At 41.0% G+C, this 13,823-nt stretch overlaps 1 protein-coding gene and 1 pseudogene across 1 annotated transcript in view; one reads left to right on the top strand and one right to left on the bottom strand.

The window, feature by feature from the left end:
* Nucleotides 1-3,836: 3,836 nt before the first annotated feature.
* Nucleotides 3,837-13,823, bottom strand: part of SEH1L (SEH1-like (S. cerevisiae)) — a 55,664-nt gene continuing 45,677 nt past the window's right edge. Inside the window, exons 6-9 of the mRNA XM_011985551.1 lie at nt 9,962-10,102; nt 8,674-8,831; nt 7,189-7,339; nt 3,837-4,513 (exon numbers count right to left, since the gene is read on the bottom strand). Coding sequence (XP_011840941.1) covers nt 4,318-4,513; nt 7,189-7,339; nt 8,674-8,831; nt 9,962-10,102 — 646 coding nt within the window. The 3' untranslated portion in view covers nt 3,837-4,317. The remainder of the gene's footprint in view (nt 4,514-7,188; nt 7,340-8,673; nt 8,832-9,961; nt 10,103-13,823) is intronic.
* On the top strand, nt 10,989-11,499 carry LOC105543564 (annotated as a pseudogene).

Below are 13,823 nucleotides of genomic sequence, written 5' to 3'. Positions count from 1 at the left end.
CGCCCCGGCTGCAGCCCCGAACGGCCGTACCGCGCCCGCCTCTGGTTTACGTCTGTTCGCAGCACCAGGCAAGGGGAGGAGACTGAGCCGGCTTTTGATTGGACAGCAGGAAGAAATGGGGCGGGAAGAAGCCCAGTGATTGGTGGGGACCGCGCGTTCCTGGATTTGAAGCGAGGAAGCCGCGCGCCCTGCGCGTCCGGGGAAGAAGGAGGAGGAGGAGCTGGAGCTCTGCGCCGGCTGGGACCCGGGGGCTGCTCCCGTTGGCGCCGCCTTCAAGGTCTTGGCGAATTTGAAAATAATGCTTACTTTATTCAGTTTGGGGCTCCAGGGCACCGCCAGTCACTCTATGCGCAAAGAAGTATTCCCCGCCAACAAATCCCCCCGATAGGTTTCGTCCTTCCGTGGGCAGATGCAGACCTTCCTGTTGGTAGACCTGAGAGGCGTCGGGTTTCACCTTCAGTTAATTCCTCGGGATCCAAGTCTCATGACAGTTCCCACATCTAGTCGCCTCTCTGTGACACAGTAGGCTTTGCCTCGATTGGGAAAAAGTGAGGTGAGGCATAATTTGTCCCTAAGTAGCTTCCTACTTTTGTCCATCCTTCTTAGGCCACAAATCCCATCCCCGCCATGTGCTCGGCACAAGCCCTTAACTACTACACTGCTTCACTGAGACCACGCCTTTCACTCAAAATGTATCTCAGTCTTTTTCAGTAAGGTCCCTTATCTCAAAATTCATTCCATATAGTCACAGAAGGAAAAGAGTCCCTCTTTTCCAAAGCTAACCCCTTAACTTCATTCAAGTTACTGAAAGATGCCCCGCGCACTTTGGAGGAGAGAATAGGGAAAATGCAAAGTTTAGAAGCCCCTAGACCTGAGGTTAGCTCGGTGGGGAAAGACGTCTGTTTACTTGACCGCTTTCTACCTCCTGCAAACATGGCTCAGCTGTCATTCTTGTATATCCTCGCCATTGTTTTCCTTCTCTCTGCCTACAAAAATGCAGCACCTCTCTATCCAAACACATTCACCACACATGCCACACACACCACTCACATCAAACACACAGCCACACACACCCACATACAACCCCACACACGCATACACACATCCACACACAACACACACCCACGTACACCCCCCCCCACACACACACAAGACACACATCGCCCACACACCACACCCCTTCCTTGATTCTGTTTCATCACCTAATGACCATTCTTGGCTCCTTCCCTTAGTGGTCTCCACTTTTTTTTCCATAGAGGAAACCAGGCTTCCACTTTTTATACCTGATTTTGACGCATTTCATGGTGTCTATAGCTGGGTCCTGAAAACTTAACATTTATCAGGAATAGACTCCTAATTGTCAAACTCAGTGATTATCTCCACAGTTCTTTACACCTCTTCTTGGAACCCTGCAGCCTTGGTATTTGCAAAGAGTAATTACTTTATTCTACCTTTGTCCACACTCAATGAGCAAAGATGAATGCAGAAAATCTCAAGATTTTCTGAATCCCAAAAAAGTAAGCCAAATGCTTCGTTAGCCCTAGAGCTGAAAGGGTATACTGGAGTGTAATGAGCCACATTTCACATTTCTTTCTCAGAGTATCTTAACCTCTTTCTACAAAGCGGTCACACATTGGAAGTGAACTGCTTAAATATGTCTACATGTTCCAGACTGTCACTCACACCAAATCCTTAAAAAATGTCCTTCCTCCATAAATATCCTCAAGTCACCAAAGCACTCCGCACAACACTCAGCAACCTGATAGAACTCTATTGACAGAGATCTCTGATTCAGTCTCGGCAGCAAGACAGCCTGGACTCCGACGCCAGGCTGCCTGGATCTGAATCCTGGCTCGCCCTCCCTCTTCCAAACTGTGCAGCCTTGGGCAAGGAACTTTAACCTGCTGGTATCCTTGTCTGTAAAAAGGGGATAAAGCGTTTGCCTCAGAGGCTTACTGTGAGGATTTAAAGCGACTCCTGTAAGGTATCTAGAGAAGTACTGGCTCATGGAAATACTCAGCAAACATTAGCTATTATCTTATACCTCAGGATCTCACCTCAGTGCCGACTGGAGAGGAGGAACAGAACTCCCACGGTGATTTCCAAATCTCTTTAGACGCTGAGTAGAGCCTGCAGAGGCCCCATGACCAGGGTGCCTCCCAGGGAATTAGAAGCGAGGCCTATCCAGTTTTAAGTTGACATCTCTCAGCTCCCCTTTTACCAACTGCTTAAAGTGGTATGCCTCAGCCACCAATACCCAAAACCTTCTCCCATGTAACCACAAGGTATGATTCCAGATTAATGTCCCACTAGTTCCCTAAATGAACCAGACTGTTACTTATATCCTGTTCTGTAAACATACCCCTACCCTCTTTTACCTATTGAAATCAGACATCCCTTCCAAATTCTGCCAGCTCAAATAACTTCTCTCTTTTATGCCTACTATACAATTTCTACCATTATTACAAAGCCGAACCCATTACCTTTGGTAAATTCTAGAAATGCCTTCTCCCACGAGTGTAAGTTTGTGTGCAGACTACCTTTCTATTTTTTTGCATACCCCAGTGTTTGGCACAGTATCTTGCACATGGTAGATGCTCAGGATTCACTACATTAAATTGGAGAATGGTCTCAATTTCATTATCCCATTCTTACCCCAGGTACCTCTATGACTGAAAGCTCAAAGACATGCCTTCTCATTCTGAGTCAGATTCAGCATTAAAATTTCTTGTTTGATCCTCCATAAGGCTACAAGCCTAGCAAGTCAATTAACCAGAGGAAGACCTTTGAGAATTATCTGAAAGAGATATTTACATAGAAATGCTAACCTTAGAGACAAAACACTTTGATGATTAGACAATAAAACTCCAATGTTCCTTAAACTAAAATGAATAGGCTAGGTGAGGTGGTTCACGCCTATAATCCCAGCACTTTGGGAGGCCAAGGTGGGATGACGGATTGAGCCTAGGAGTTTGAGACAGCCTGGGCAAAAAGTGAGACCCCTCACTACGAAAAATTTAAAAAAAAAATAGCCAGGCCATGGTGGCGTGCACCTGCGGTCCAAGCTACTCAAGAGACTGAGGTCGGGGGATCGCCTGAGCCCGGGAGTTCAAGGCTGCAGTAAGCCATGATCATGCCACTACACTCTAGCCTGGGCAACAGTGTGAGACCCTGTCTTAAAAAATAAAAAAATAAAAAAAATGAATAGCTCTTAATCCTTTGCATATTAAGAAGTACTAGAGATATGACAGTATTCAAGGAAAGGTGTCTTTGAAAATTAGAATAGTTATAACAATTATGTCACCTATGTGATTACCTCATAAGACACACGAAATACTGTTCAGAGCACCTCTGTCTCTCTAGCCCTGATAAGAGGTTAAACCCTTGACAATTCCTGACAGAACTGAACCAACAAGCATATTACTAGTTTTAACCATTTTATCACAATTTCTATCAAGTACATTCTCATCTTAAAATATTTTAGAAAATATTCTAATGTTGACTAACTAGGTTGAAAGTCAACATCTGTGCATTCTAAATGTTAGTCTACATACTGACTTTCTACCTTTTAAATAAATGTAATATTTTTGCTCACATCTCCTAATTTTTGTTTGGGTTTTTTGTGAGATAGTGAAAGGAGAGTAAGCCTTAGCAACTATCTTAAATAAAATACATTCTGTTTTTATAAGGCAAGAGATTTGTGTATTTTACAATATATTTTATTACATAACCTACTTGGATAATAATTACAAAAGCTTTAAACAGTAATTCCAAGTAGTGAAAGGCAATTTCCTTTAAAAAAAAAAAAAAAAAAAAAAAAAAAAAAAAAGTCCACATTGGGTTTTGCTGCTTTATACACAGGAATGATTTACTTTACATACTAGTCAGTTGCAACATTAGCCTGTAAAATGAAATCCATTTTCTAAGGTCTCAAAGACAGAATCAGCTTCATAAGAATATGCTTTCACATTAGCCAGTCTGATAAAGGATAAACAACTTAAGACTATGGTAACAGTTCAAAATAAAATTTACAAAACAGGCACTTTGAAGTCAGCTACTGTGTGTAACTTCACAGTTAACGTTACTTGGACATATCTCATTTCATCAAAGGTTATCACCCAGTGAAGCCAACGTTCCTTTGATGGAGACGCACAAACAGATTTAGGTTCGAAACACCGTGTTCCAGTTGTAATACATGCAAGACAGACCCTAAGTTAGAAAAATCTTCTGAAAGAAAGTGAAGAAAAACAAAAAGCAGCCAGAAATGAAAGCATTTACAAGCACTTGAATAAGGCCTTTCAATGTTAAATCAGTGTTTTAAACCCCTTCATTCTCAGGTAAGGGATTAAGAGGCCGAGAGAGATATCGTCTGCGAGGGTGAGGATACTGGAGGTTGGCAGTGTCAGCATCGCAAGAGTGCTCTACCAGAGGAGGAGGAGGAGGAGGAAGGAGCTGGGCATAACTGGACCATCTCGATCCAGCCCGTGGGGAATCCAGAGGGGGAAAGAAATACCTGAAACAATGAAGACAGGAACAAAACACCAAACAAAACAAAAACAGGGAAAAAAAAAAAAAAAAAAAACACAAGAAAAAGAGAAAAGTAGTAAATACAGAGAGAACCAAAGAGGAGAAAACACATGCTAGAAAAAAAAAAAAAAAAAAGCTTTAGTATATTCATGCCAAAACTAACAGAACATAATAGCACAAATCAAGACCCTTACTCAAATCAAGATTGCTTAAGCAAGTATAGAAACTTGAAAAGAATACAATCTGTTAAACTTAAAATGTCAAAAAAAATCAATATAAATGTTACAAAGAAAAACATTAATTTTATAAATTCAAAACACTTTCTAATCTCTCAGAAACATCTGATGCTATTCTGTACATTTACAAATCTAATAAGCTTTTTCTCTTAAGCAATGGTTCACTCACAAGAGCAGCAAGCACACATTTTTTTTAGTGCATACATGATACTGGGAACACACACAGTATGGCTGGCTACTGCAACATGCGTTTGAACAACTACAAACACTGAACACTTATTTTTCTGCAAAAGCCTTAGGATAGCTACCAAATTTTGAGAAGTGAAAGGACTCACAAAATGACCGTGCCCTACTGTTACTCTTCTTCCATTTTGTAACTTACCCGTAACACTTACACATTTTAGCAAGCTTAAATATTTATAGCTTTGTTATCAAGGTCAGAGCTTTACAGGATATGAACTAATTTAAACAGCCAACTAAATTAAGAAAATCTTGAGACGTGGAATGCTGACATTAATTTACATGCACAATTTTAGTAAAATTTTAATGGCTTCTCTTAATAGTGTGTGTCCAAATTTTGATTTGAAGGAAACTAACCCATGGAATAAATAACACCATAAAAATATACAAATGTATATAAGAAACATTTATCTCTTTAGTGACTATGAATTAAAAACTTATAAAAAAGTGTTTCCATCTTACTTCCAAATTGTAAATGAAACAATACCAAATGCTTAACCTGGCTACAACTGTACAGTCAAGTTCCTTCATTTTACTATTACTACTTTACTAATTCACTCCTTTACTAATATTCTTTAAATACTACAAGGAAATGACAGAGTTGTACTGAATGTCATGTATAAAGCAATTCTACAAAAAGTAAATCACTCAAAACAATCTTTATAAAAAATATTTATTCAATCTTCAAATTAAAATTATAAAAGTTCATTTTAAGCTGTTTTAAGAAAGCAAAAGAAATATGTCTATATTTTCCAAATGAAATAAAGTGATATTTCCCCTCCTCCCAACTACTTAGATAAGAATGGTAACAACCCTTTTAATCTTTAAACCCAAATTAGTTTCAGGAATATTTCAAAAAATTGTTTTGGTGACAATGTCTCAACAGAAAGCCTCTCCATTTATATTTCAAAAGTTTCAAATAGTGTCAATAAACTGACTAGTACAAAAAAATATACACTGTATTTTTAAAGGCCTTTAGGATTGCGTTTAGTAGTAAGCAGGCTGCTGGTGTATCTTGGGAGAGGTCAAACGGCGCTGGGGAAGGGGAAAAGGAGCTCGCTTTCCATTCCTGTGTGCATGCAACAAGCAGCAAAACAGCAAAGTTACTCCAGTTAGCTTGTACTCAGCTGTGCTTTCTGTTAAAGGACATAATACAAATGGAAAAGGGAAATGCATCACAGATCCAACACAGATGGTTATCGGCACAATAAGAATACAGATCAAAAAACAGAAGCTATTTACAAAAGAAAATACGCAGTACAGGCAGTGACCAAGAACCAGCCTTAAAAAATCAACTCTACTTATTTGTTTCATGAAATAATCTTTATAATCTGGTATCTTCCACGGTAACCTGAAATCGTTTTGATGCACATACTTAAAAACTCAAAATCAAAAGCAGGACTTCTTTATAAAAACATAACAATATAAAAATAGTTGAAATTTTAAATACAATTTTCTTATTTTATTTAGGATAACAACAGGATAACCACAGGACAGTCCATTAGGCTGTGTTTTGACGTTTCCTGAATTCTATTCCAAATTATTCACAAAGACATATTAAAATAATTTTATCTTACAAATTCACATATTTAAAATTTGAACATGAAAACAAAAGGATGACTCTTTAGATGACATCAAATATTCCTTATTATGATACACAAGAATGTAACATACGTTAACTATTCTAAAAATCAATCTCAGGTTTTATTATTTCCTCTTATTTCCATTAAACTTTAAACACAAAAGCCAAATAATTTAATGTACTCTCTTCTAAAAAGCCTTAATAAATGTATTTTATTTAAAATTGCAGTTTGACCTAATGCAAAGACCACACTACAAGCAGTGAAAAACACTAATGTTCATTTGGACTAAAACCCTCACTATTAAACCAGATAACCTTCCTCTCACTGTTGCAGAAGTGAAGTTGAATCTTAAACCTGTAACATTTCTACCGATAGACCACTAAAGCTTCAGAATATAATGTAATGACCTCATAACCTACCTGCAAATGTTATGACCAAGTAAGCCAAATACAGAGGTAACGAAATGAACTCTTAAATGCTAATATAATCACATGTGAACATTTCCACTCCATCTTATAATCCAGGAAATAATCCACCTTAAGTAGAGCTACCAGAATGATTTAAAACAAAGAGAATTTCCAGTTCTCCCATGAACAGCCTACCTGCCAGTAGAAGATCCATTTAATGAATTCTGAAGACTTGGAATATTTGAACCTAGGGAAGGATTTGAGTTTCCCTGCTGAGAACTCCCATTGACTGGGCTCCCATTACCTTTCAAAATACCAGTACACTTCCAATTGTCCATATAATTAGCTGAAAGGAAAATAATCAAATACATTAACGTGATTAATACCAATGCCTAAGGGCACAAATCCGTACCCATGTCCTTAAATTACAATTAAAGAAATGAGGGAGAGGCTGGGGGCTACATTTCTTTCAGGATAAACATTAAAGACACTTTTTAAATGGAAGACACATTGTCTTAGTTTTAACAAATTTTTAGAAGTTTTCAAAGTGTCAATAACTTTAAAAATATAAAGCTTTCACCACCCATGTTACAGATAATAGCAGAGACAATTTTCTGAGCTACCGTATTATCACATTATGAAATTAATATTAAAATCTCCATTATAATATTAAAGTCTTCATTTTAATGAATTTCACTTACATATGTAAGGTAATGAAATTGTCTTCTTAATTATGCAAGTGTAAGTTATATGGGTACCTAATGTCTTCTGAAATGGATGTAGGTAAAAAACCTTTGGAGATTGAGTGGCTTATCCAAAATGGCCTTATTAGTTTGAATGCAAAATTGGTCTCTGAAGACAATGAGCCCAAGAAAATCAAGTTAGGCAGCCTGCTGGGGAGCATGGCAAGGTGGTCCTGACTAAAGCCCAGAGGCAGAAAAGGACAGCAAAGCCCTTGAAATCAAATTACACTGAAGAAAGGAAGGTCTGAGCTGGTTTTGCCAAAGCCCAAAATCGAACATGGGAGGCCCTCAAGCTTACCCAAACTGCACTTCGGGAAACAGTCACTGCTAAAGAGTACATAAACTAAGACAGCTATAATTTTGAATGCTAAGTATGGGACACCATTCCTTATGGTGGTGCACAAATCACAGAAATCTCTGCCCAACAGATAATCATCCGAAAAGCAGTGCAGAACCACGCTACAGCGACCACAGTCAGTGTCAACTGTCCAGACCTTCTCACTCAGCCTGGCACTTATAACAACTTCCAACCAGGGCCCCAAGCAGGGAAGACACTGGATTTTCTCCTATTAAGGACTGATTGTCTGAAGTAATCTATTTGATAAAGTAACAGCGACTGTAGTCCTCGCCTGAGTCTGTAGAGAAGTCATGTAAGGTACATAGATGGCAACTGGTATCTTTTTACTGCAGATACTGCATATTCTGTGGTAATTACTTCAGTTTTAAAAGTTGCTCTGTTCCATATAACTTGAAAAACAATTCAGTGATTAACTGCTATGAACCAGGTAAACTGATGTTCGAAATAACATAAATTAATATGACATTAAAAGTAACCGTAAAAGACCATTTTTAAAAAATATTTCAGAGTTTACATTTTTAAGTAAAAACTCCAGAGCAGAAATATAAACCAACAATCACCCCTCCACTGAAATCTTACCTTTCCACAATCTTACACAGCCATCATCTCCTGAAGATGCTAGCACCGTTCCTGTTATATTCCAACTCACTCGCCAGACCTGAGAATTATGATTATCAAACTGAGCCACTATATGGATTTCAAACTTTGTTGGCCCACCAGAGGAAGTCAGTTCTTTCCTGTTAATAAAAAACATTTTCTGAGGCATTCTAAGCAAAGTTTTAAAATACACACACACACACATATAAAATTCTAAATTAGCAGTAGTGGTCTCACCACCACATCACTTTATAATAATGTACTCATCTGCATAAACCCCACCCTTGGCCCTTGAGCTGGGCCAATGTCATTTCCATTTAACTCGCCAAGGCCTGGAGTGATCCCAGCACATAAACGATATTCAGTGACTGTTTCATGGAAGAAAGAAACAACAAAACAGGATGATTTTATTCTCCCACACAAGGCCGAGGAATGAAACAGATGACAATAATTAATTTAAAAAGGCAGGGCAAGGCCACGTGCAGTGGCTCACACCTGTAATCCCAGCACTTTGGGAGGCCAAGATGGACAGATCACTTGAGGCCAGGAGTTCAAGATCAGCCTGGCCAACATGGCGAAACCCCGTCCCTACTAAAAATACAAAATAAAAAATTAGCCAGGCATGGTGGCGGGCGCCTGTAGTCCCAGCTACTCAGGAGGCTGAGGCATAAGAATTGCTTGAACCTGGCAGGTAGAGGTTGCAGTGAGCCAAGATCATGTCACTGCCCTCCAGCCTGGGCGATGAAGCGAGACCTTGCCTCAAAAAAAAAAAAAAAAAAAAAAAGGCAGGGCAGCAAGTAGGAAAGAATGAAAGAACAGAAAGAAAAGAACTGGAATTCACAATTCAAAATTAAAGTTAAATATGTTATTCACAAGACTGTATCAATACTAATTTAGTTTTCCCTAGACTGCCACTTGTCATTAAATATTTATAGAATATCAGTTATATTCGGAGAATTGTTAGCATCAGCCTAAATAAAGCACAATTAAGAGAATATAAATCTACTCTTTACTCAATTCCTCTTTCCGAAAAGACATATATTTATATATAAAATGTTCATTCAATAATCCATTCTTCAAAAATGACATTAATTTAAAAGTAATTGTAAAAGACCATTTTTAAAAAATATTTCAGAGTTTACATTTTTAAGTAAAACTTCCAGAGCAGAAATATAAACCAAATCACAGTTACCTCTACTCTCTCCTCCACAAACAAAGGTAATCAGGAGGCAAGAGTATTTTCAAATTCATAAATGCTTCGAAAACTCACCTCACAGGTTTTAATGTAAAAATTCTCACATCTTTGGTTGCTATTGCTAGAATATGGAAAGATCTTCCCAAGTTTGGAGCGAATGCAATATCATGAACGGGATCAGTGACTGTCATAAGAGTTTCAGCTTTTGCATATTTCCTAATGGAAAAACAAACAATTTAAACATTTTAGAAATAACATGTACAAAGAAGCACACATCACTGCATCGCACCTTTTTCACACTGCTCACAGTCATGCAGCGCTCACCTCTGTAGTGGGCTCAACAGTGGTCCTGACCCCCAGAACCTGTGAACGTAACCTTATTCAAAAAAGGTCTTTAGGACCTCAGAATGACATCCTAGATTTAGGGTGGGTCCTAAATCCAATGCGCAGTAAGTATCCTTAAAAAAGAAGAGGAGAGATGTAGAGAGACAGAGGAGGCAGCCATGTGAACACAGAGGCAGAGACTGGAGTCTTGCTGCCACAAGGCAAAGAACTCCTGGAGCCAGCAGGAGCCAGACTAGACCAGGAAGGATTCCAGAGGAAGCACAGCCCCGCCGACACCTCGATTTCAGACTTCCGGCCTCCAGAACTGAGGGAATACACTCTGTGTGAAGACACCTGATTTGTGGGAATTTGTTATGGTAGCCCTAGGAAATTAATACAACCTCCCATGTTTCCTCCTCTGATAATGTACACCGAGCTTGAAATGGTTTAATAAAAATTTAACTAGAATAAGGTCTTGGCTGGCCACAGTGGCTCACGCCTGTAATCCCAGCATTTTGGGAGGCTGAAGTGGAAGAAATGCTTCAACCCAGTAGTTCAAGACCAGCCTGGGCAACACAGCAAGACCCCACCTCTACACAAAACACAAAAATAGCTGGGCGTGGTGGTGCACACCTGTAGTCCCAGCTGCTTAGGAGGCAGAGATTGCAGTGAGCTGAGATTACACCACCGCACTCCAGCCTGGACAACAGATTACACCACTGCACTCCAGCCTGGGCAACAGAGTGAGGCTCTGTTGCAAAAAAAAAAGGAACCCGAGATGGCTGCACTCTTGCTGAGACGTGTTCATTGTCATTACCTCCAAGCCCACTTTGGCCCTCAGCTCCGTATCAGAAATGCTGTTCCCTTGGGAACCACGGCAAAAGAAGAGATAAGAGCGGTTCTGGAATAAGAATATAGGTTCAAACCGTGCTGTGTCTCCCCACATCACTATCTACAGCTGGTCTCTTCCCGTGGTGATGTCCATCGGCCGCCGTGGCACTGGTATTGCTTTCAGTGCAGGAGTCTCTCTTTTTGGCACGTCGGCCCTGTTACTCCCCGGGAACTTTGAGTCTTATTTGGAACTCGTGAAGTCCCTGTGTCTGGGGCCAGCACTGATCCACACAGCTAAGCCTGCACTCGTCTTCCCTCTCACGTATCACACCTGGAATGGGATCCGACACTTGATGTGGGACCTAGGAAAAGGCCTCAAGATTCCCCACGTATACCAGTCTGGAGTGGCTGCCCTGGTTCTTACTGTGTTGTCCTCTATGGGGCTGGCAGCCATGTGAAGAACGGAGGTGCCCAGCATCATCTTCCTACACGTTACATTCACCCATCTTTCTGTTTGTCATTCCTATCCCCAGCCTGGGAAAACTTCTCCTTATTTGTTTAGATCCTTTTGTACTTTCAGATCCCCTCGGAGCGGTAGACTACCTTGTAGATCATAATCGTGGAAAAGGGTCTAGTTTTCCCCTTGTTTCTAAAAATGGGGTGGCTGCAAAAACTCCCCTTTTTTGCCCACAGCTTGCCTACTCTCGGCCTAGCAGCAGTTATTCTCTCTCCATACGGGGCTTTGATTTGTGCTGAGGGTCAGCTCTTGGCTCCTTCTTCCTGAAACAGTGGAAACAATGCCAGCTCCGTGGCTTCTGCCCTGGGGATGGGGGATGAGGCTTTGGGTGCCACTGCCTGTGGGCTGCTGGCTTAAAGGACAATTCTGTTCTCTGCTGGGAGCCCAGGCCATTAACACCTACGCAGTGTTAATGAAAGAAGAGAAGTGACGGGAGGGGAATTAGTCTGTCCCAGCTAGAGGGAGATCAAGAGGGCTACTTAGTTCTTGGAGCAGCTGCTTGTGACGAGAAAATATGTAGAGCTTTTGATGCAAGAAGAAAATCCAGAAAATTGTCACTGAACATATTGTTAATGCTTTTTCTTGGATTTCCAGAACAGCTTCTTAATTTTATACTTTCTCATCAAAGGCATGTACCATTTTTTGAAACTGAATTAAAATACTCATTTAAAAAAAAAAGGAATAAGGTCTTGATTTATTAGCCACTGACACCTCTCTTAGGAAAAGAGTAACGCGTTGCCTGAGTATTTGAGTGTAAATAAAAAAGTAAAGCTGGTAACAGGAATTGAGGTTTTTTCGGTTTTCCGTTTTTTTTGAGATAGAGTTTCGCTCTCGTGCTGGAGTGCAATGGTGCGATCTCGGCTCACTGAAACCTCCGCCTCCTGTGTTCAAGTGATTCTCTGCCTCAGCCACCTGAGTAGCTGGGATTACACGTATGCACCACTACGCCCGGCTAATTTTGTATTTTTAGTAGAGACGGGGTTTCACCATGTTGATCAGGCTGATCTCGAACTCCTGACCTCAGGTGATCCACCCGCCTCTGCCTCCCAAAGTGCTGGGATTACAGGCGTGAGCCATTGCGCCCAGCAGGAATTGAGTTAGGTGATAATAAAAGGAAACTATGCAAAGGCTATTTCATCTTTGCAATTCTATTTCTTTACGTATAAACACAGAATAAGAGATAATGAAGGCAGTGGTAGATCAGAGTTTTCTACTAGGTTCTTCTAAGATTGAATATCCCGGACAGAACCGCAGCACGAAACCCTGAGTGCAGGAGACTGGGTGGAGACATCTCCCCATCCCACCTTTCTACTACCTTCTTCTAAAATAGTGGCGCTTCCAGCGTTTTGTGCTTGACCTTCTTCTCACCCCAACATTCTTCCTAAAATATCTACCAAGCTGGTACACACCTCAAGGTTCTCTCCTTGACCTTTCTCACCCATCCAGTCACCCTAAGCAATCTCATCCACATCCTTGCTTCTACTGTGTGGTCTGCAGTCGCCTGGAAACTTCTGGGAAATCCAGAAATCTCAGCCCCTTCCCGGGGCCTACACAAGCAGAACATGCATTTTTTTTTTCTTTTTTGAGACGGAGTCTCACTCTGTCGCCCAGGCTGGAGTGCAGTGGCGTGACCGCAGCTCACTGCAAGCTCCACCTCCCAGGTCCACGCTATTCTCCTGCCTCAGCCTCTCAAGTAGCTGGGACTACAGGCGCCCGCAACCACACCCGGCTAATTTTTTTTTTTTGTATTTTTTAGTAGAGACAGGGTTTTACCATGTTAGCCAGGTTTCGATCTCCTGACCTCATGATCCACCTGCCTCGGCCTCCCAAAGTGCTGGGATTACAGGCGTGAGCCACTGTGGCCGGCCAGAATATGCATTTTAACAAGATCCCCAGATGATTCACACAGACACTGAAGTGTCTACACTCATGGTTTCAGTACCTACAAACCAGTAATTCCTAAATCTATCCCCTGCAATTCAGGACCTTCTACCAAAGGCCAGAAATAGGACAGAGGGAGCTAAGAGCACACATGCTGCAGCCAAAACGTATTTGAATCCAGGCTGTAACTTGACCTTCAGCAAGAAGTTCTCCATAAAGTGGGAGTAACACCAGAACTGTGGCAGAGAGATTCTAAGAGTCCCCATGACCCGCACCTCCTGGTGGTCATGCCCTTGTAAAGGCTCCTCTCCATGAGTGTGAGTGCGGCCCACGGTTTGTTTTCTACCCAGGGAAAGGAACATGGCAAGGTGGCGGGACAACACT

Source organism: Mandrillus leucophaeus, unplaced genomic scaffold, assembly GCF_000951045.1.
Source record: "Mandrillus leucophaeus isolate KB7577 unplaced genomic scaffold, Mleu.le_1.0 Scaffold286, whole genome shotgun sequence".
Classification (NCBI taxonomy): Eukaryota; Metazoa; Chordata; class Mammalia; order Primates; family Cercopithecidae; genus Mandrillus; species Mandrillus leucophaeus.
This window is presented reverse-complemented; position numbering and strand designations above follow the sequence as displayed.